Source organism: Rhinolophus sinicus, linkage group LG01 (assembly GCF_036562045.2).
Source record: "Rhinolophus sinicus isolate RSC01 linkage group LG01, ASM3656204v1, whole genome shotgun sequence".
NCBI classification, from domain to species: domain Eukaryota; kingdom Metazoa; phylum Chordata; class Mammalia; order Chiroptera; family Rhinolophidae; genus Rhinolophus; species Rhinolophus sinicus.
In genome coordinates this window covers 94,915,924-94,939,715 of record NC_133751.1, presented here as the reverse complement: position 1 = coordinate 94,939,715, position 23,792 = coordinate 94,915,924, and the positions used below count along the sequence as shown (strand labels likewise).

Genomic DNA, 23,792 nt, shown 5'->3' with positions numbered 1-23,792 from the left:
GACCTCTGCCCTTTAACCCTTAGCCTTACTTTACATCCCTGACTACCGATTGGCTGAGGGATTGTCTAATAGAATGCCACACAACCAGTCACAGGATTTCAGCACCACCAGCTCTCACAACAGCTCAGAGAGGAGTGGCAGTCTCTCAGGTTGGTCTCATCACAGTAAGGAGAAATATTTGTTTGTCACCAGCATATGACCTGTGTTCCTAACAACCATGAAGAAATACTGAATCACAACTCACTGTCAGGCATTTATCCTACAAATGAAAATAGCAGTTTATCCTAATGAAATCATGCTTGGGTGGGGGCATAAAAATCACTGTCGTCCTTATTTACTAAGTGAATAAGGGCATATTTACTGAAAAATAGTGCCATTTTACTAAATACTATTCATGAAAGAGCAGATTAATTTGCTCTGCCTTGAACCCTACTTAAGAGTCAAGAGAACTTTCCAATAAAAAGATCATACAGAAAAGTCAACTCCATGGCGTGGACACTAAAAGATGAATTCAACTGAAGTGCAAATGATCTTGGAGATTTTTTCATAATTTTAGGATTCTAGTGATATGACTTCATAATTTTGGACAATCTTTCCAGAATACCATGTAATAGGATTTATTATCTATTGAATGATATTATTTAGAGTAAAGTACTGATATCATACTAAATAAGAATGTTAATATGGGACATTATTCTTCATATTTAATTTTCCCCCAAAATGTGCTCTTTCATACTGATAATTTTTATAATGTAAATGTTAATATATATTTGAGATATATCAGCCAAACTTACAATCTATAATGTAGGTAATGTATAGCACATGTGGGGAAAAACACATTTTACTAGACAGAAATATATACTTATCATAATGAGTATCAATGATATCCTCCAGGCCCAAGGATCTTTCTCATTTTAGAGGAGGTCGTAGTAGACACACTCTAACTTCCAATCATAACATATACATTGTATGACTGATGATTTTATCTGCTCATTTCTAATTGATTCCATAATGTTATTTTCTTAATTTTTCATATAAATGATATGCTATTTGTTTTTATGAAGCTTTTTTTTTTAATTGCAGGTACTTAGTAAAGGATTATGATGTATTATATGTTACAGGTTTACCAGGCATCAAGGCTATAAAGAGTTAATTCTTTTCCATCATTAGGGTAACATTTACTAAATTACTTTTCCTCAGGAGATAGAACCCTTTCAATCTGAAAATGTTAATGTTCTTTTATTCCCTCTAAAATGGGCAATTTGCTCTTCTTACCTATTGGTAGAATTAGATACATTATGGAATCTAGAAAATTTTAAACATCTGTTATGAATTTAAACTGGCTTAATAATATGGAGGACTTTTTTGAATAACCTTATATGTCATTTATACTGTCATTTATCTATAATGAGTCACAATTGAGTTGAATAATTAAAAAGTAATTTCTACTAGGCCTATTTCTTTCAAGAAGTGTAAAGTCTCAAGCAATATATATGTTTTATACACACACACACACACACACTAAAGGCTGTGGAATATATAAGACCTTCTGTGAGTCCTTCATTAAATATTCTGTACATGTTAATTGCTACCAAGTTTCAAAAGTTATCTTTTGTGTAATTGTAAGTAGAACATGATTTACAATACTGCTGACATTTTTTTGAATTCATTAATCTCCTGAGTGACATATATATATATATATATATATATATATATATATATATATATATGAATTATATTAACTACTTCATCTACATTTGAATACAAAATTACTTAAATCGGTGGTAGAAAGCATTCTTTAGGAGGAGAAAGTGAATTGATTATTCCCTTTTTAGCTCAGTTCAATTGAGTTTAATATTAGAGTTTGCTTTATCCTTACAATCATGAGTATTTTTCCTAAGTTTCAAATTTAGGATCAAACTGCCCTGTGGATATCTAATCCTATTATGTTATAAGATTTTCTTAATTTGTGCACAGTGATAAAACCAATTTAAAATAATTACAGTAATAAAGAAAATTGAACATTTCAGAATTGAGTGAATTTCTCATCTCTTTGATGCATTTTTATAATTTATTCAACACATAAGTTATGAGCACTTCTGTTAACAATTCAACCATTAAAAATATAAAAGAAAACTCAGATCTTTCAAAATTGCGTCTGTATCATAATTATATATAACAGAGTTTCCAAAAAAAGTACATTTTTTTTGGAACCTCCGGTATATATAATTGACCAAGTGGACACTTTGGTCAGCATTGCTCAAGCAGTAGTTCACCATAATCAGAAGTGTCTGGACACTGATGGTAACCACTTTGAGCACCTCTTGTAATTGCAGAAGTCAAATGTGACTTGTATTCATCTTTTGTTATCGGTCTATATTGAGTATTATAATTTTAATAGTTTTTACCTTTCTTAAAATGTGTATACATTTCTAAATCATATTATGCAGCAGTATCAATAACTAAATCGTATCATGCAACAGTATTTTAAAAAATAGACTATAAGTTTAATTTGAAAATGAGCTCTTTTCATAGTTTACATAGAAGTCATTTGTTCAGCATAAATAAATGTAAATCCAAATATTTATATTTTCTATTGAAAAGAGATGGGTCAAATATATTTTGCTAGTCATCAATGTATGTTCACCTAAACCGTAATGCAGGAAGTTCTCATCTTAAAATGCTTGAGGATCTTTGGTTGCAAGTAACAGAAACAAGCTGTGGCTTCCTTAGCTCAAGGTTTACATCTCAGATAGGAAATTTAATTTCCTTAGCTTCTGTCATATGCCCACCACCATGCTAACAGCCCATCTCTTAGCTCATTGCTGTAAGAACACAAAACATGTTGATTGATAGTCCTACAAAGACTGTCCATAATGAGAGCAGAAATTTTCCCCAAAGAGATGTTGTGGAGGTTGGATGGAAAGCCCTTACAAATTTCCTCTATGAGTTAGCTCTGTTTCCACAATGCATTTTTAAGTATGTTGTTTGGAGATTTGATAATGGTGTTTTTGACCTTGAGTAAAGACTTCAACAGAGTTGGGTTCAGAGCTCTAGAAAAAGTAATTTCCACAAAAGCTGCTGCATTTTTTTTTTCTCTCTCTTGCTCTGTGAATATGGTCCACATAACACTCAGGAAGCATCTCTATTTTCTCATCTATAAAATGGAGATGTAAGAACGTCCCTATTTGTGTCACTCAGTCTAGTGGTGATCAAATAACATTTCTAAAAATGCTATGAAAATCATTGTATGCATATAACTATGTAAGGAACAAAGGAGGCACAACTAGGTGAAAACGTGAAGGACATGTGACTCAACCCATTCCCCTTGTAATTATTGAAATATAGTTTTGATCTTACAGGAAAAAAACACCATCCTTTTTTGTGATTTTGATGGGTTATCAGGAAACAAAGGAGAAGGCTCATCTCCCTTAAACCCAAAAAATAGAGACAAATTCAAACAAGTCTATTATTCTTATTTTGAAAATCAGGCTATTTCTGGGATACTCCTTGGGGTGGAGGAGGTGGATGTGATAAGGGTTTTAGAAATAGGTAGCACCCAGTTTGCTCTGAGATAGAGACAATGGGAAAAAGTAGTAATGACTGGCATTTATGGAACATTCTCTATATTCTGAGTTTTTTACGTGCATTATCTTTGTAAACCTCAAAATAACCCAAATAAGTAGGAACTTTATATCTGATTTACATGTGTGGAAATTGAGGTGATACCTTATTGAGTAGCTTCTCAAGTAATTGAGAAAGTAGTCTCCAAACCCAGAGATCAAGCTCTTATCCTTGAAGCAGAAGACACCTGTTCTCACTCTACATACCTCTCATTCTGCCAAAGATAAAAGTGAAGGGAAAGGTGAAAGCACTTTGTCACCACTACCTAGAAAACAGACATAATTCCATAACTGGCAATAATATGTATGTCCAGTTTAGCAATTCCATCACTTTCTGACACTCAAATAAGTTATTATTAAATTACATAATTTTCTGAATTGTTTGATGCAGATTAGAAATTGGCAGAAGAGAGCTGAGATAGATTTCTAGTGAAAGCTCTATTGCAAGATAACCTACTACAAGTATTTGATGCTCGCAACTTTTAGTTTCAGAAAGATGAAATCCAAGCGGTCAATACCATTTTAGGGGGGAAATATAGCTTATAGACCATAGTGGGAGTGATGGAAGTTACATAGGTTCCCCTGAATCATCCTTTGCCATTCTGCTCAAGAAGTATTCATTCCTCCATCTACTTGTGGTCTGTTTAAGAAGGAAATTTATAAAATTTTGGAAGAGTGAAAAGCATGCCACTATACAAATGCATTAAGCTCCAGTTATTCCAGATAAGGCCTATATGCTGCCCAGTTACTTTCTGCTCATGTTTTGTGCATGAATTAATTTGTATTACAATAGTACTGAAACTGATTACTGTATTTCCATTCATTTTCCTTACTTTTTGGAATTTTAGTAAATGTGATGCTTAAAACATCTGGGGAATACTCTCACTATATGCAAAAATAATTGTCATTAGTTAAAAATTCTATAATACATATCAGTGTGAAAGATTTACAAGTATCCTCCAGTATAGTTGATTGATTTTTATCATTTTCTTTTGAGAGAAGACTATTATTTCCTTGGATTAATTAAATTGAGTAGGTTCTAATGGAAAAAATTTAGCCTGTATCCTTAGACACTGCATTTTCCACTGAGAGAGATTATGCAAAAGAGCATTATAAACACACTGAAATCTGACATTTGAAAGAATTTGTTATGGCCCATTATTTCATCTAACAATGAAAACGTGGAGCCAGCAGACTTGAATAAATCAATAGATGTGCTTTTCCTACAGCTGCCATGTTTTTGGTTTATTCATCTCTGCAGTTAATGCACTGGGAAGAAAACAATATCATTTTAAACATTTTATAAAAATGCTTTTCTGACTATATGATTTCATTGTCTATAGCTTTTAACAACTATAACATACTGATTCTGGTGTTTTGAAAACATAAATACATCATTCCATCTGATGTGCTTTGTTTCTTCTGCTATTTGGTATGTCTGAATAAACGCATTTTTAATTTCAGGTGGGAAAGGTGGAAAAAAGAAGAAAAATAAAAACTCCTCTAAACCGCAGAAAAACAATGGATCAACTTGGGCCAATGTTCCGCTACCTCCTCCCCCAGTCCAGCCCCTTCCTGGTACAGAGCTGGAACACTATGCAGTGGAACAGCAAGAAAACGGGTAAAACTATTTTATGTACCAAAAAATGCCCACGGCTATGCTCCCCTCTCTATTGTGCATTTGTGTCTTTATCCTGTGCTCTCTTATTGTTTTCCCTGCCCCCTTCCCAGCCTTTTCTTTGCTTCTGCCCCTTTTTGTTGGCACCCTCTATATATTTTTAGCTGATAAATACAACACGACACATACTGAGGACCTAGAATCCTTGGCCGTCAAGTGCTTTAGATTGTCTGCAATCATGATAATGTAGCCTCCATTTATAATATTGCTTGTTAGTTTGAAAGCAAGTACCCACAGCTCTGTGAACTAAAGAGCCACTCCTGAGAAGGGCTGAAAAGGGAATTAAAATAACCTTCTTCATCATCCCTCACAGTTCTCTAATGACTTGATGTCTGGCCATAGCAGGGCGCCCACTGTCAAGCTCCATCACAATGGGATAATTGTAGGGACCTGGCCAGTGGGTAGAACTTTAATCGTCAGCTTTGATGGGAATTGAGGAGCCTGAACAATAAAAGAGGTTCAAGCCAATGCACAGGCTGTAACAAAACCTTTTTAAGTTAGAAAATGTCCTTGGAGGGCCTTTACATAAGACCAGTTTCCTTAGTCTTTCCCAAACGTCTCACAAGAGTTAGTTTGTTTTATTCTGTTAGTGGTAATGTTAATTGATTTTAAAGCATAAAGACACTGATAGATTTTATTCTCTAATCCAAAAACAAATAGCAACTCAAAAGACACATGTTCAATCTCTTTTTCTATTTTAATAATGACAACTGCTCCATCTTCCTCAGTTTCCAAGGCTATCGCTTTTAAGTGATAATGAAAAATACAGAATAAAGGCAGTTTTTCTCCAAGTTTTTATTTATTTAGAAATATTTAGATATTAAAATACTAAAATTAAGCATTTAATTAAATATTAAAATTCAGTTTATTTGAATAATGGTTATTTTCTGTCTTGATTCACATAAAGATCACATGCACATGCTTCTACATTTTTCCTCCATATCCTTTTCTTTTTACATCACTGCTATCTTTGCAATCTCCAGATTAATGTTCCTAACTAGAGCTTTCTATGCCACGTTTGCATCCTTCCAAAGACATAATTTGCTTTTTCTCCCAGTTACGTAATACATATACATATGTATTAGATAGGCATTATACACACAGATAGATACATAGTTATGACATGTACACAGATTTTTTTCTCTATGTCTTTCTTTCCCTCCAAAGGGTTTCATTTCCTTCTATGTGGTTATAGTTCCCATATATATGCACATCATTATTATTTACTTTAAAAAAAATAATTTCACATTCGAAATAAATTAAAAAGCACACCCCTTTTCTCTGATTTTAAAAAAACATAAAACTGTGTATTATCTTCTGTAATACATATTGGTAACATAAATGTGTCAGTGTTACGTGGATCCTGGACAAAGAAACACCAGGGATGTGTATTTCACAAGAAGAGATTATCCGCAGGGCTTAGACATCTTCAAAGGCCGTAGTCAGAAGTCGGGGAAATGAAACTTGTAAACTGGGAAGAGGAAGTAGTGCTGTTAAACATTCAACTCAGATCACATGAAAATTAGAAGTAATTTGGAATCTTTCCTTTTTCTTTCCCCACTAAGTCTGCTTAAAAAATGCACAGACTATAATAATACCTATTACCCATTGAAATAAAACTAATTTATTTCAAATAAATGCTAAATTTCTCACTGGATTTTGCTGCTCAGTGTAAAATAAGAAATATTCATGTGACAAATGAAATAATACATGCTGGTGCAGATTTTTATTTTGTGATTAAAAGTACTTCAGAACACTATGATATAAAATATAAAATTATTTGTACCTGTTTTGGGATTGCAAATTATTTTAACATTCAACCAGAAGGCATTATATTAGAAATTCCTTTTTTCTAAGAGATTTCTAAAAAATCTATTTGATATTTTAGATAGGCAAAGAAATATATTTTTTGATGACATATATTCAAAGTCTTTGTGGCATACATGTAGTTTAGTTCTAATTTACCTTTGAGTTATTTGCCTAGTATTTCCTGAAAAAAAGGAAAATTATCACTATTAATAAAAATTATAGTTAAGTCTTATCCTGTCAGTAAACTTACAGCAAAATTCAGTTTCCTTATTCTTTGGACTCAGTTTTTTAAAAGGCAAACACTTGAAAGTTCTTATTTCAATTGTTTGTAATGAAAACACACATTTAGAGTCAATATGACAAGAATAGATTAAAATGAGTAGACTTGGGATGGCTTTGTCCATTTCTTGTTATAGTCTTTCTACTGTTGTGCTTTTTTCTAATGTGAAAACCTTATAATACCAAAAAGGTTTTAGAACACTTTCTAGATTGTTTGTCCTGTTGTTTGTGATGTTAACATTGAATACTTTGCAGAAGAGTTCTATAGAATTTTATATCTGCGTTGATTTGAAATTTATGCAGGTTTAAGATTTTCTTGAAATACAAACAACTTCAAAAGTCACTTTTTTGTTTGTAATAAGTTTTATTTCTAATAAAGATTCTTCAGTTGTACTTCTTATGGTGATATATAATTTTTGTGGTTTTTAACATAATAATAGAGAACTTATTCAACATACATTTTTTCCCCCCAAGTGCATAAGAAGTGCTAAGCCCAGGGCTGGGAAGGAAAACAACAAAGGTGAAAGAAAGAAATACACAATAAATACGAACAATGTGATCTCTGATCTAGGCAGTTCACAGGAGTGGGAGGTAGAGACAAGAAACCACACACACACACACACACTATTTGCATGACAAACCCTAGATGAGCAATGTGTATGCCACAATAATTTGCATACAGAAAGGGATAATCATGTGTGCCAGGTAAGGCTGGAGCAATTCACAGAGGTGGAGTTTTGAGGTGAATCTTGAATCATTTATTTATAAATAACAGTACCCAAAATAGGCTATTGTGTTCCAAGCTCTAAGTCAGAAGCAAAAAAGGACAAATAATGAGAAATAGTCTCTAACCTAAAGTAGCCTATATACCAAAAGAGATTGTTAATAAACAAACAAAAATGCTACTAGTGTTAGCATGTACTGCACATCTACTTTGCAGATGAAAAGAAAATTTTCTGGCCAAAGACAAAAACAGAAATAAAGAGTAGAAAAGAAAAAATATTTAAAAAACGGAATAGCCCCATTAGTCTGCCGTTAGTACTTTTCACTCTTCCTCCAAACCCCACTCTATTCTAGTTGAGGTTACTTGTCCTTTCTTTGTTTTTCATTATTCTTTAAGTTACTCCTCTATTGTAGTTCTTATCATATTGCATTCTAATTGCTTGTCTGTATCTTTGCACACTCGGTAGCTGTTTTGAGGGTTTTTGAGTTGGAAACATGCATAGGGTGGCAGATTATCTGAGAAGGTGTCTCATGAGGCCAGTTGCGAGGCTTTGTATGTCATATAGGGATTCTGATCTTTGGTTAGATGACGGATTGAGGACAGGAGGCTGGGGCGTAATGTGTGATACATTGCAACAGAATGGTCAATATCATGAAAATGATAAGGGAATAAAATAAGGCAATGGCAGTTGGATGGCAGGAAAAGGATAGCTAGGAGATATACCTAGCAAAGAATAATCACAATCTTGAAAAGATTGTCTCTTCTTTTTTATTACAGTGTTTAATACTGTTTCCTGGAGTTTATATATCATCAGTTTTCTTTCCATTCCGCCCCCCAACACACACACTACTAAATATCAAAAGTTGTCAAATCATTGTCCAAATACAGAATGTATTTAATTGTTAATTCAATGCTATAGCAACAATAGTAAGTGGTCTCATCATCAGTATGCCTCTCTGGGCTTGACAAAAATGTGTCCAAATGTATCCGTTCTTCTCTATAATTATAATGTATGTTTAATATAATCATATGATGCTAAGAAGCATCGGTTCAAAAGAGAACCGATCCTCTGTTTTGTTATCGCCATTAGAGATTGGCAAGTGTATGTGGGTGTTGAACTTTATTGTATTTTTATTAGTAATTTGGTATTTGTGTCTGGCCTTTAACAAGTTAGTTCACATACAACATTGATTTGTTGTCATCTTTCTCATTATTCACCAGGCAAGACAGACAATATGATGTCTCATACTTCACGGACAATAAAAGCTGTGCTAGGAAAGGTTGCCCAAAAGCTCTTTTGTTTGGCATCGAAGCAGCTTCACAGTCTTTTTGATGTTACTGTTGAAATTCCATCACTCAAAGAAGATACATATCTGTAAATGTGAAGGAAACTCTAAAAACAGAGCTATACTTTTCATAACATTTACAGAGACATCTGTTATTTTCTTGTCCTTCTTCAGAAAGTGCATGCGACCTAAGTATGTGTTGTCCTGGAATGGAGTCAGACATGAATGCTTCAACACAATGAGTAGTTCTCCCCTTAATACGATGTGTACCATGTCCCAAATGTCTTTCATCTATTTTTTTTTTAATGTCCTTCTCCTAATCTTTCTCTATTCCCTCCTCTCTATTTTCCACTTCCTGCACAAACCACTGACATGAATACATGGATTCATGAGCTTTTCTCAGCTTTGCTTATGTTCCACAGGGGTACAGATTTTGCTTACTGCTGTTCTAGATTATATTTGTTGAAAAGACTTGGAACAATGAATGAAAAACACCCATTTTAGTTAAACAGAATGGCTCTTGAAACATTTTTTGGTCGTTTAACACATTATGCACTATATTTGTACAATGATAAAAATAATATACAATTAGATTCTCCTTTGTCTAAAAAATGAGCACAACTAATTAGTTTTTTCTATGTTACCTTAACACATGATGATTGTAACATTATTTCTTCCTTCCTTTATGTCTTCTGTGTATTTTCATTCCATATGTATGTTCCCTTTAGATCAGGGGTGTCCAAACTTTTTTCAACGTATTTCACCAAGGGCCATATGCGGTAAAATACACAAACAGCCGGGCCACTCCCTCGAGGTACAGTACATATTGCCTCACCTGGTTTATTTAAGTAAACTAACTATATTTTTGGAATTTGCTGCGGGCCAATTAACAATGGCTCATGGGCTGCAGTTGGCCCGCGGGCCGCAGTTTGGACACCCCTTCTTTAGATTATTGGAAGTAAGAATAGTTTGCTACTTAGGAAGTAGGGAAATTTTAGGAGATAATTGACTACTTCCATTTAAAAGATTGGAGATATAAACATGTTCTTTCTTTATTCAAATGTACAGTATCCCGGGCAATAAGCCAATATAAGCAAATAAAATGCATGTACTGATTTATGGAATGAAAAAAATGTGCTATTTTGTAATAAGTTGTATGGAATAAACTTAATTATAACCCTTGATGAAGTATAACAGCATGCACATTCCATACTGAAAATGGTGTGTGTGTTTTTTAATTAGGCTTCTTATACATATTTTGTTTGACTTAATAATATAACATTTAAAGTCAAATAACTAAGTTAAGAAAAGAAACCTAAACATTTTTATTAATGAAGCAATTGGTGTGTTTACATTTCAAGTCAATAAATATGCTTATCACCTACTATATTTAAGCCAAACAAAAATAGTTCATCATAACTCTAATGTAGGTTAAATCCACTTGAGAAGATATTTACATGTGAAAGGTTAAATGCTAAAATAAGTTAGATAGCAGTTAAAGAAATCAACATTGGAAATGGCGATAAAACAATATATAATCAATTTTCAGGTAAATATATTAAAATATTCTTGGTGCAAGTTTAGAAGGGTATATATTAGTTCTAGTTGGCCTCATGAGGGAAATATTTATAAAAGATATAGGATTTAGCCTGTAGCTTGAAGGATTTTTAATATTAAGATAGGTGAAATTGGAGTAGTGTAGTTTATTTGAAGTAAGTTGAATTCTTTAAACTAATTCACCAGAATGGTAAAGTACAAAAAAAGAAGGAAAAAGAAACAAAAACTAATTTTGAGCAAGAGATGCTTGCTGAGAAACTGGGGGGGAAAAAATCTGAAAAGATAATTTGAGGCTTAGACATTTAATGTACAGAATAGATTGAAGAGCAATGAATGTTTTATTCAAACAATTCTAATGTTTTCATAGGCCAGTTGTAAGTGGTGTTCAGCGTTGATTAGAGGATGGGAAAAAGTAAAAGCAGTAAATCCAAATGGGACAGTGGGTTACAAATTTTTTACCCAACAGAATCTTTTCTTCAAATGATATCTGTGATAGCCAACATATAAAACAGGAAAAATGACATTGTTCTAGAGCCACATTTTTTTTTTTCCAGTCATGTCGGTACTTATGTAGTCAATTAATGGGAATATAAGTTTAACTTGTATACTATAAATTAATTTGTAGTATAAATTATAGTATATAAAATTTATAATATATAAAAAAGTGTTTGTAACATATTAAAGTGTGCTTGTTTATACTAAAATATAAAAGACATTTCTAAAGAGGTATTCCTGTCAGACTTACAGGCCTTCTGACATGGGGTCTTCAGTTTGTAGCTCATTGAGGTAGATTATTCAAGTAGCTTCAACAAGAGAGGAAAACTGAACAGTCAAAGATGACATCACTCCCTGTACAGAATTTCTCAGTGACTAGCCGTCACCCACAGGCAAAACTCCAAGCTCCTTCTCAGGGCTGATGAGGTGTGTATGATCTGGCACATCCTCCCCTCTCCTGACCTATCGATGGCCAACCCTCTTTATTTGCCAGCCTTTACCAGTCAGGGAACAATCAGAGTTCTTCAAATACTTTATTTTTTTCTCTTTCTCTGGGCCACGTGTTAGACATGTGTTACTTAGAATAGCATCTTTTCCGGTGGCCAGCATAGCCTTGCCCAACCGTAAAACTAGTTGCAGTCTTCCTGCTCTCTTTTACTCTGGTATGCGATATTGGTGCTTATTTGCTTAATATTGGTCTGACCCACCAGATTGCATGCTCTGTAAATAAATCCTGTTATCTGACATATAATTGTTGAATAAAAGGATAATAAATTCAGGCTTTCTAAAATAGACTTTATTTTTTAGATCAGTTTTAGGTTAACAGCAAAATTGAGCAAAAAGCATAGAGATTTCCCATATACTCCCTGCCCCGACTCATGCACAGCCTCTGCTACTATAAACACCTCCCATCAAACTGGTACATTTGTTAAGTTGATGAACAGAACTGAACACATTATTTTCATCCCATATCCATGGTTTACATTAGGATTCACTCTCGGTGTTGTACATTCTGTGGGTTTAGACAAATGTGTGACATGTATCCATCATTACAGTATCATGCAAAGTAGATTCACTGCCCTCAACTTCCTCTGTGCTCTGCCTATCCATCTCTCCCTCTTTACCTCTGGCAACCACTGAATGTTTTACTGTCTGCATAGTTTTGCCTTATCCAGAATGTCATATAGTTGGAATCTTATAGTATGTAGCCTTTTCAGAGTGGCTTCTTCAACTTCGTAATATGCATTTAATTTTTTCCCATATATTTTCATGCCTTGATGGCTCATTTCTTTTTAGTTCTGAAAATATGTCATAATCTGGATGAGTCACAATTTTATTTATCCACTTACCTACTGAAAGACACTTTTATTTGCTTCCAAGTTTTGGCAATTATGAATAAAGCTGCTATAAAAACCTGTGTGTAGGGTTTTTTTGTTGTTGTTTTTTTATTTGTTTGTTTTTGGTTTTTTTAAATATCAGTTTTAAACAAGATAAGTGAAAAGACACTCAAGTAAAAATATTCAAGAATCATCTGGACATTTACAAATTAGCATTTGTAGGGGATATCAAAACTGATATATACATTTGTAATACTTATTCTATTTTCAGTTTCTTTAATGAAAATCTTTCATATGTTAGATATTGCACTAGGTGGTGAAAATGCAAACTTGAAAATTTAAGAGTTCTGAGGTTTAAGGATCTCACAGAATAGCAGGGGGAAAGAGACATGAAACAAATAATCCCAATATAATGTGGGGAATGCGACAATATAAATATTATGGAGTTATAATCAATTCCATATGGCAGGACCTGAGAAGCCTTCACAATACTAAAAACATTTGAACTGAACCTTGAAGAAAGAGCTGGAGATCACAGGCAGATGATTTGAAAATTGTCATATACAGATTTATAGTTTAGAAAAATATACAGAGCAGGCTGGTGTTTGGGAAATAGTGGAAGATTAAGCTATAAAAATAGGCTGAGCAGAATCTCCTGCTAATGAGTTTGAACTTTTTCTTATGTCAGTGGTAATCATAATCATAATTTAAAGCATAGGTGTGATGTGAATGAAGATGTTAGAAATATAATCCTGTCACTTGTATAGCAGATAGGACTGAAGAGATGAAGAAAACATCTCAAGAAACTAGGAAAACCAGTGGGCTAATTCACATCAGGAGGAGACTGACCTGTGAAGTTGAAGGGAAGTATAGGAGAAAGATTTGGGAAGTATTCAAGAGGTTGAATTTATAGGAAAATTACACCCAACAATATTGCTTATCTTTTCCTTTGGTAGCTTTTAAAAAGTACATTAGGATCTTTTTGATTTATGAGAATAATAATACTATAGAGAAAGTGTAAATAGAAATGCCACAGACTTTTGTGTCACAATTAATACTTTTTGGATTAATTTTCTATATTCCTTAACCAGAGTCCCTAAAAATGCTATTTTTTTAAATGTTGTTTTTTTAATATATATTTTATATGGCTAGGTTTTGAGCTTCTGCTTTATAGATTTGTAAATGTCAAAATACAAGGAAGCATGAGTTTCTACTGAGAAAATTAAAAAATAAGAGAATCAAAGGGATACTGAATAATTTTGTAATGCAGTCTTAATGATTGACATGTCATATGGAATGAAAGGTCAGCATAGATCTAGATGAGTAAATATAAGTCTGAAACACTTCTTAGATGATCAATTTTGGCATATTCTGTAAGAAAGTAGTGAAATCTACAAGCACTAAATAAATTAATGGTCCTTTAATTAGCAGTTTGGTTTTCCACATGAGTAACTTTGTTCAGAAGTTACTACCTTTTGTAACTGTAGGGTAACAATTAGGTAATAAGATCCTTTACAAATAAGTTGAGCTATTGAGATAACAGATTAAAACAGCCAGGTGATTTACTATAGTAGCACCAAAAACTTGAAATCAGGAGGAAATAAACTGAGAGTCTACTTCATATACTACGGTTACTATGGTGATTGTTATTTACTGCCTGTATACTTGTACGTGTGCATGTGTGTATGTGCCAGTGATCTTTTTTTCTCATGTAATTGCAGCTATGACAGTGATAGCTGGTGCCCGCCATTACCAGTACAGACATACTTACACCAGGGCATGGAAGATGAACTGGAAGAAGATGATGACCGTGTCCCAACACCTCCTGTCCGAGGAGTGGCTTCTTCTCCTGCTATTTCCTTTGGACAGCAGTCCACTGCAACTCTTACTCCATCCCCAAGGGAAGAGATGCAGCCCATGCTGCAAGCTCACCTGGATGAGTTGACACGGGCCTATCAGTTTGACATAGCAAAGCAAACATGGTAACTACTCATCAGGCCAGGGGACCCATGCTTTCAAAACATGGATAGAGGAAAAACTTTTTCATATTAATTCACAAGAGATTCGCATAGAACTACACCGTTGTGGTTAGACATGATTTTGTACAACTCTTTAATCATCTAGATAAGGAAATTGAAGAAACGTTAAATAATTTGACCAAAGTCACATAACTAGTTAGAGTGAGCCAGAGCAAGAATTTAGATCTGCTGAATTTCAGGCTAAAGTACTTTTGGCTCCACTAGAATCTCTTTTAATTTATAGTTTAACTTCAATTAGCTTCTCCTTGAACTCACTTCCAATGCCATAATAAAATATTCCTTTTAGATTCTTTAAAGTGTCTATAATTAATTCTGTATGTGATTGTGAATATGTAAATGTAAGCTCCTGCAAATCACATATGGTTAATGTCAGTTATTAAAAGACCTTCTTTGGGCTGAATTAAATGAGACAGAAAAATATTACAATATTAATAACAGTAAATGTATTTTCAAAACCCTAGAATAAATTACAAATCCCAAATTCCTTTTTTTCTAATCAATCTATAAACTGTCATAAGGTACAGATGGAAATCTACTTATATATCCTATGAAAATATGACAGGAGTATGGGCAGGTCCATCTCTCACAATTTTGAATATTTATTTTTCTAATTTGCTCTCTTTTCTCTTACATAGTAACATACAAGTCTGACTATTGAAAAAGAAATCTCAAAGACATACCTTTGGTTATCCTCTGTATCTGATTTATACCCTGTGCTTGAAGTTAGAGTAAATTTTTATGAAATAATATTTGCTTCTTTTTGATAGTTTTGGCTACAGGAATAAGCTGATAATGAGATAAATCTTATTCATAGTGTTGATGAACTATTTAAAAATATAGCTAAATATGCAAAGAGATACTAAAGCCAGGTATAACACTGAAAGCTTGCTACAAACAGGTTCTTTTCTTAGAACTAAAGGTTTTTGAACATTTTCCTCAATTACCAAAAAAATCCCCCCCCCCCCCCCAAAAATCAAAGACTTTTGTTCAACAGTATTATTTTGCATCAGGCTGCTTTATAAAACACCACTATTTAAATTCAAGCTGTTTGAGGAGCCAGCAGGCTTCTTTCAAATTAGCCAATGAATCTGTGAGGTTTAGTCATTTAAAGCTCAGATTCTAGTTCAAGGTTCTTGAATCTGCCTGTGTTTTGGAATCACCTGAACAGCCTTAAAGTATGTTGATACCTAGCCCTACCCCCAGATATTCTGATGTTTGGTCTCATATTTGACAGGGGGCAGCCAAGGTTGAGACCACTGCCACTGCCATTACTTACTATCCTGTTTCCCTGAAAATAAGACCTAGCCAGACAATGAGCTCTAATGCATCTTTTGGAGCAAAAATTAATATAAGACCCGAAATTATATTATATTATATTATATTATATTATATTATATTATATTATATTATAATTATATTATATTAAATGTTATATTAAAGACCCTGTCATAAATTATAGTAAAATAGGACTGGGTCTTATATTAATTTTTGCTCCAAAACACACATTAGAGCTGATTGTCTGGCTAGGTCTTATTTTCGGGAAATACAGTAGTTGTATGACAACAGGTAACTTGCTTAACGTTTCTGTGCTTCAGTCCCTCATTTGGAAAACGATGATGATAACAGTACTTAGCTCATGTATGAAGTGAGAGAACAGTCCCCAAGGATTCACTAGAAAGAGCCACAGAGCTCACAGGAAGCTGTGACACTCAAAGTTGCAGTTTATTACAGTGAAAAGATAGAGATTAACATCAACCAAGAGAAGAGATACATAGGACAGAGTCTGAGAAAGTTCCAAAGGAAGATCTTCCAGTTGCTCTCTTCCACCTTTAGTTTCCCCAAAAAGACGGGTGGCGATATGCAAGGAGTATTGCCAACCAGGGAAGCGCACGTGAGCCTTGAGGTTCAGAGTCTTCACTGGGGTTCAGTCACATAGATACGGTTGACTCTCTGCATGACTGACCTTGGTACCCAACTCCTCCAGCAGGCAAGCTGATACCATGTGACTCAAAGCCCCAACCACAAATTACATTGTTAGACTCTTCAGAGGAGCCTAAGGCCTCTAAGTAAACAAAGACACTTTTATCTAATGGGACATTCTAGAGCTTAGAGATTACCTTCCAGGAGCACAGGCAAAGGCCCAACTTAGCTTTAGGCAAGGTCAAGTTTATTAATACACATCACAGTTTTTGTGAGAATTAAATGCATTTATACTAGTAGTTAGTAAAGTATCTGGCTCCATCATAGCTGTTATTGTTCAGATGGGCTTGAGTTTCCCCCCAAATTGTTCACTGCTATCTTTCCACCCTCAGAAGGGTGCCCACTGAGAGAGTGCTCCACAGGTGTTTGCTAAATGGAGTGAACAAACGAGTTCATCTCCGCCTGCTCCGTGTACCCACAGAGCAGACCCTGCTTCTTTTTCTCAGTGTGTTTCTCTTCCAATCAACAATCACCCAGAATGTCACTGCTGACTCTCTGTGTGGGGATTAGGAGACTCCATGTGCTCACACAGGACCTTGCCCTTCTGGAATAGAAAGGCCTCTCCATCTGGGCTGCATATGAACATCACAGGAGAAGCACTGAAAAATAATTCCCAGGCTTCAACTCGGGATTCTGTTCATATTGAGCCATGAGGCACACAGCACAGTGCTTGTTACTAGGAGATATTTATACATGTTCCACACCCACTTCCTGTATTTCAGTTTTTCTTGTAACTCCGATGAACTCAAAGAGTACATTTTGCACCGCTTAATGTATCTTTGTCTCAGCAAGAGGTATCGACAGTGACGTAGGGCTAGACTGTTGGTCTGTTTGGTCCTTCCCAAGACCAAAGGGCCCACCATTAGAGGAGAAGGAATCATGTAGGTAAATATCACCTTCTTTTCCTTTGCATATGACTTGGCGCACTCCATCCCCCACTCACAAGCAGAATCTGAGGAAACAGAGAAAGGTGTGGTCATCAACACTCAAGACGTTTAGTAAATAGTACTTAGCAAACTTCCTGACTTTTCAAAGAATGAGCTATGATGAATGCCAAATAATAACTTGGGACCTCAAATTCCTGATCTGTTAAAATAAAGATGTGGACCAGATGCTGCTGAGGTAGCTTCCAGAGCTAACGTATTAGGTTGCTTTTTGTTTAAATATTGAAAGGTCTAGACTGGTGTTAACCTTGGAGTTGGTCACAAGTTCAAGAATGAGGTTGTGAGAGGAATATTAAATTCTAGAAGAATGAAATATTTTCCAGAAAAATGTAAATATTAAAGAAAAATAATCTTGTATCTTTAAATTTAAAAAAAAAGTAACTGAAAAATGCATTGCACTTGTTTTCCATTTCCCTTAAATAGCAGAGGTCTTTTAAATACTTTGTATCAAGGCAAAAAAGAAAAAAGAAAAAGAAAGAATGTGTCAAAACATGTGGTATAGTCACTGTTTAATAACAGTAACTGAACCCCGTGTCCAACTCTACATTTTACTAGCCCGGTGATATGAAACAAGTCACTTAAACTGAACTTCACTTTAACAAATTCTAGAAGAGAGGTGATAATTCTATTTACTCTACAAGGTTGAGATTAAGGTTATTCATGCATTGCATTGGTTTGTTTAGCATACCTAATGTTCTAAGCAGAGTGCTCAGATGCATCTTTTCTGCCTTTCAGGTATTTAATACTTTGGTGGGTGAGAGAGACACACAAATAAGTAGCTAGAATACAAAGTAGTCATGTCTTCCCCAAAGGGGGTTAAAGTAGAAACAATGGCCCGCCTGGTTCCTGGGGTACAGGACGGAAGCCTTGTAAGGCAAGGAATGTACTCCTGGTTGGGGCAGGGAAGATTGGTATTAGGCTTTCAAATGACACTTTTCTTCATGCCAGCAGGTCACACAGGGTTACACAGGCTGAGTGGAATGATGCTAAACTGGGAACAAAATTATAATTAGGCAAAAACCAATCAGCTTTAAACAGTTATTTGTGACAAATATCCCTCTTCTTCTTTGGAAGATTTATTTACATACACAAAAAATGCCGGGCTGTGTTTTTTGTTCCCTGTGATTCATCCCAAAAATACCAGAAGAGTGTGATGGTCTATATTGTTGTTGTTGTTTTGGCAAGTCATGTAGGCATAGCCCATTGCCTCTGCTGAACTCTGAGAAAGGACTGTGAGCTCCCAAATCGGTTCATGGGAAACAAGAAGACAAAATTAGTTACCAGAGCACGTTGTTTCACTCTAATTACAATTTGGTGGAATTTTGACAAATTCATTTTTTCCCCCCGTTTAAATTCTAGGCACATTCAAAGCAATAATCAACCTCCACAGCCCCCAGTTCCACCATTAGGTTACATGTCCGGAGCCTTGATTTCTGATTTGGAAACAGATGTTCCAGATGACGACGCCGATGAGGAGGAGGAGGCTTTAGAAATCCCCAGGCCCCTGAGAGCGCTAGAGCAGACGCCCGGATCCAGTATGGACAATCTAGACAGCTCGGTGACAGGTAACGGAACTAATTTAGTAAGAATAACTGACCTATTTGCGACATTAAAATGCATCAGAAATCAAAGAGTGTCTTATGTAAGAGTTATTCCACTCCATCTATTTCTGTACCATTTTAAATAGGTTAATATTAAACACAAAATTCAAAAAGGATTTGGAAATTCTTTTGCTTTGCTGCAAAAATGATAAGAAAATCCATGAATTTTAAAAAGCTTTAAAGACATGAAAGAAAACTCAATTATACCCAGGGCTTTCATGAGAAGTTCACTCTATGGGGAAACCAAGTCGATTATATAAAAACCTTGACTTTTAGAAACCATATAGTTGATATAACAGGAGCAACATACTAAGTGAGTACAACCTTAATATGCTTGTTGATATTTCACTCTATATGGTCATTCATTGATGAAAATAAGCAAGTCTTCAGAATAAGTTTCTCTAAGGTTGCATAGGTGTTATTGTTAGAGTGGAGAAAATCTATAGTGAGATAAACCACACATTTATGAATCTCATATTGTTGGATCCAGTAATTGCTTCTCTCCCAAGAAATGTAGGTATTTTGTTTCCTCCTGTAGCTTCCTCTTTCCTTGTTTACCAAGTGAAAGGCTGCAATTAGTACTGACCTAGGCTGATCCCAGGACTGCAACCTATTTCCAAGGATTCAAAACTATCAAATTTTGTTGAAAAACTTTAAATGCTAATGTATACACAATGAATATGAAGAAAAGTAAAATTTCAGTCTTTCTATTCAAGTCGGTATCCGTTCTTTGGCACACACACACACACACACACACACACATACAAATGCTTCTTAGATGACTATAGAGAGGTAACTACTAAAAATGTTAAGTCTTGCCTTTGCATGTCATTGGGTCTTCTCAAAAGAGTACCTGTTTCTATATTTACTTTGATGATATCTTTCATCCTAGGAGGCATTTTACCGCAGTCCCATTTCATTAAGTTTTACACCATCAGCTTCCAAACTTGTACAGATTTTGCACTGTGTTAGAATTCAAAAAACACTGATGGAAACTGCTTTATGACAGTGATAGAGAAGCATTATTAGTACCTATATTTCCCCGCTGCATTCCTTCCTGAATTACACAATGTGTGATGCATGTGCCCTCTTTTCAGTTTTTATTCTTACCTGGGGGCCGTCGGCTTGCCAAGCTAATTAAGATTTAAGAACTGCAGATAGACTGCAGGTACACTGCTGTGATTTGAAATCCAGATCCAACTAAATGTGGCAGAGCAAAAGTTGAAATCTTGGAATGCAGAGAGCTAACTTATTAGTGCACTATCATGTTAAGCCCCTTTGCCTGAATTTCTAGCATAATCTCCTTCAGGGTAAAATTTTGCATATTTTTGCATATCTCACTAATGATACTGAACTCTGTTCCATTAGGAATGCAGTAGAGAATTACAATAATTTAAAAAGTCAGCTGTAGCCTAGGTAGTTATTTTATTAAATATTATAATGTCAAAGATGATAAATATATCTATAAATCAGGAGGATGCCATTTTCAGTGTTACATGCTCACCTGTTAGTAATATGTTCAACTGTCTAATGTGACTGCGGTTAAAAACAATTTGCATTCCTCCTTGTAACTGGTATACTGTTCATTCCAAATGAAGCTCTTATTGCTAAGAAAACAGTCTATTATTCCTACTTGAAAACAGTCTACTTTCCTACTGCTTAATTACTGCCATATATAAAAATGTCAGGGCATTTAGGTATGTATTCCATGATGAATTTGTTCTAGGAATAATACATCTCTTTAGAAAAATAAATTGCACTGTACACAAAAGTAGCTGAATAGGAAACTCTCTTTTTTCCCTTTACTTTACTTATTTATTTTTTGGCTCTACAGTAACTTTGTGGGGAAGGTATAATCAAAGATTTAATTTGCTTTCTAGGGTACAAGCATAATATAAACTAAAAATAAAAGTAAATATATTTGGTCCAAAATAGTATGCATGTGTAGATTGTGCGTGTGTAGAGACACATGTGTAACAGTATAGGTAGGTTTTGTGATTATATGTAAAGTGTGTGTGTATGAGTTTATGTAGGTGTGTTTGTATGTAAACAGGGCTGAGTGTACTAGAGTGTGTGTGTATGTGCACGCACATGCATGCACATGGGGATGGCCCTGCGGTGAAGGTATGTAAGGACCAAATGTTATAAACGACAACATGCTAACCTCATTCTAATGTGTTTACGTTTATTTCAGACACTTAAGGCCAGTGTAATGGTGCTAAATGAGGTGGGCAATAAAACACACTATTTCTATTTTTTTCAATGTTTCTAAATTAAATTTACTGGGGTGACAATGGTTAGTAAAATTACATAGGTTTCAAGTGTACAATTCTGTAATACATCATCTATATATCACATTGTGTGCTCACCACCCAGAGGCAGTTCTCCTTCCATCACCATATATTTGACCCCCTTTACCCTCTTCTACCACTGCCGACCCCCCTACCCTCTGGTAACCACTAAAGTGCCCACAGAGAGGATTCTGATCTTACCCTAAATTACTTGGAGTTTTGTGTGTGGTGTGAGCAAATTAGCCATTACTTTCACCTGAATTCTCTGATAGAGATTTTCATTCATGAAACTAATGACCACTTTTATTAAATAGAACTAACAGTAGTGTTCCATTCCCTGAAACTCTAAAGCCAACGAGAATGATACTCCAATTATAAGATAGAGATGGGCTAGTAAGCCTGTATATAAAATTATTTAGGATTTTACTTGCATATTCTATATTCCAACAGCTGCGACATTACAGAATATCAGTAGTTAACAAAGTATAGAACCCATATTTGTAAGAAATAAGTATATTAATTCCAAATGTTTTCATAACAACTAAGGAATTACTGAGAGACTTCTTAAATTTTGACAATGATTTATGGATGGAAAAGGCCAAGCAGAGAAGAAAATATCTGTAGTAGTTCCATGTCTCATAAACTCAGTGCCTTTGTCTGATTGGGCTTCCATAACAAAATACCGTAGACTGGGAGGCTTAAGCAACAGCCATTTATTTATCATATTTCTGGAGGCTGAGGAGTCTGAGATCGACCTGCTGGAAGATTGGACTCCTGGTGAGAACTCTCTTCCCGGCTTGCAGACCACTATCTTCTCACACAAACACACTCTCTGGTCTCTTTTTATAAGGTCACCAATCTCATCACGGTGACCCGACAGCCATGACATCATCTAAACCTAATTACTTCCAGAAGACTCACCTCCAAATATCATAACATTAGGGGTTTGGGCTTGAACATATAGATTTTAATGGGATACCAACATTCAGTCCATAAAATTCAGTAATGGAGAATGTATTAGCAAATCTGTTATATTATTTATGTATTCCCACAACACACGTTTATGGAATGCCTCGTTCTTTCAACCAGTTGCCTAGGAATTTAGATTTAATAATAATAATAATAATAATAATAATAACAATAATAATAACTTGCACATAGATAACCCTTCGTAAGTGAAAGACACTCTTATAAGAGGTGGTCTGTTTTGTTTTTTCTATGGCTTGGTGAGCTCAGAATGTTTCTTACATGTTCAAAGGGTTCTAAGAAAACAAACAAACAGAAACTAAAAAGAATATATGACAGAGAAGGCTAGGCCTAAACTATTTTGTAGCTGGTACTTTATCAAAAAAGTTTGCTGATCCCTGTTCTAAGGTTTTAACTTACATTAACTCATTTAATCATCACAACCCTATTTTTATTCTCCTTTGTATAGATAAAGAATTGAGTCACAGAGGGATTTGAAGCTTTTTTCAAGGTGATCACACACCTGATAGATGACACAAGAATGTTCAAAATCAATCAATCTTACTCTAAAGATAAATTATCATAATCCCTGTTCTGGAAATGCCCAACTTTTTTTCTAATCTCTGGGTATAGCATATTTTAGACGAAAATTACTTCCTGATCTATTACTTAACATGTAAATCTCTCTCTCTCTCTCTCCATGTATGAATAAGTATGTATTTATAAAAATGCAACACATAATTTTATCTCTGAAAACATTAATCCTTACCCCCATATACTTAATCAAGATCAAAAATACTAATTTTTAGATGTAACTTTTGTTATTTACTTTTCTCATATTTCAGTCTATAGTCACTTATAGTGACAAAATTCAACTCTGTCAGCGCTTTCTGTAGGAAATCTCAGTTTTATAATTTTGATTTTAATTTATACTTATTTAAACATATTTGGTTGCGATAATGTATAAAAATGTTTTGATCACAGCACCTCACACTCTGTTTTTGGCTAGAAAGTAAACATACGGGATTGTTTCACTCTTCAGGAACATGCTTGTAATATTTCTTCCTAACCGCCAAACCCACATTTTTGGGTAACAGGATGGGGAAGCCTTCAACACTGCTTTCTATAACTTTCATGGTGGGAGTCAAGTGTAAGTGTTTCCTGAATTTAATGACTTCACCAC

General features: G+C 34.6%; 1 protein-coding gene across 18 annotated transcripts in view; it reads left to right on the top strand.

Annotated features, from left to right (window-relative positions):
* ROBO2 (roundabout guidance receptor 2) overlaps nucleotides 1–23,792 on the top strand; it is a 1,656,458-nt gene that overhangs the window by 1,613,266 nt on the left and 19,400 nt on the right. For 9 of the 18 annotated variants that reach the window (XM_074333465.1, XM_074333474.1, XM_074333469.1 and 6 more), the window contains 4 exons: nucleotides 24–149; nucleotides 5,088–5,244; nucleotides 14,510–14,770; nucleotides 19,111–19,316. In XM_074333465.1, the coding sequence (XP_074189566.1) occupies nucleotides 24–149; nucleotides 5,088–5,244; nucleotides 14,510–14,770; nucleotides 19,111–19,316 (750 nt within the window). The remainder of the gene's footprint in view (nucleotides 1–23; nucleotides 150–5,087; nucleotides 5,245–14,509; nucleotides 14,771–19,110; nucleotides 19,317–23,792) is intronic. The other 9 variants (XM_074333484.1, XM_074333462.1, XM_074333444.1 and 6 more) reach the window with 1 other exon arrangement.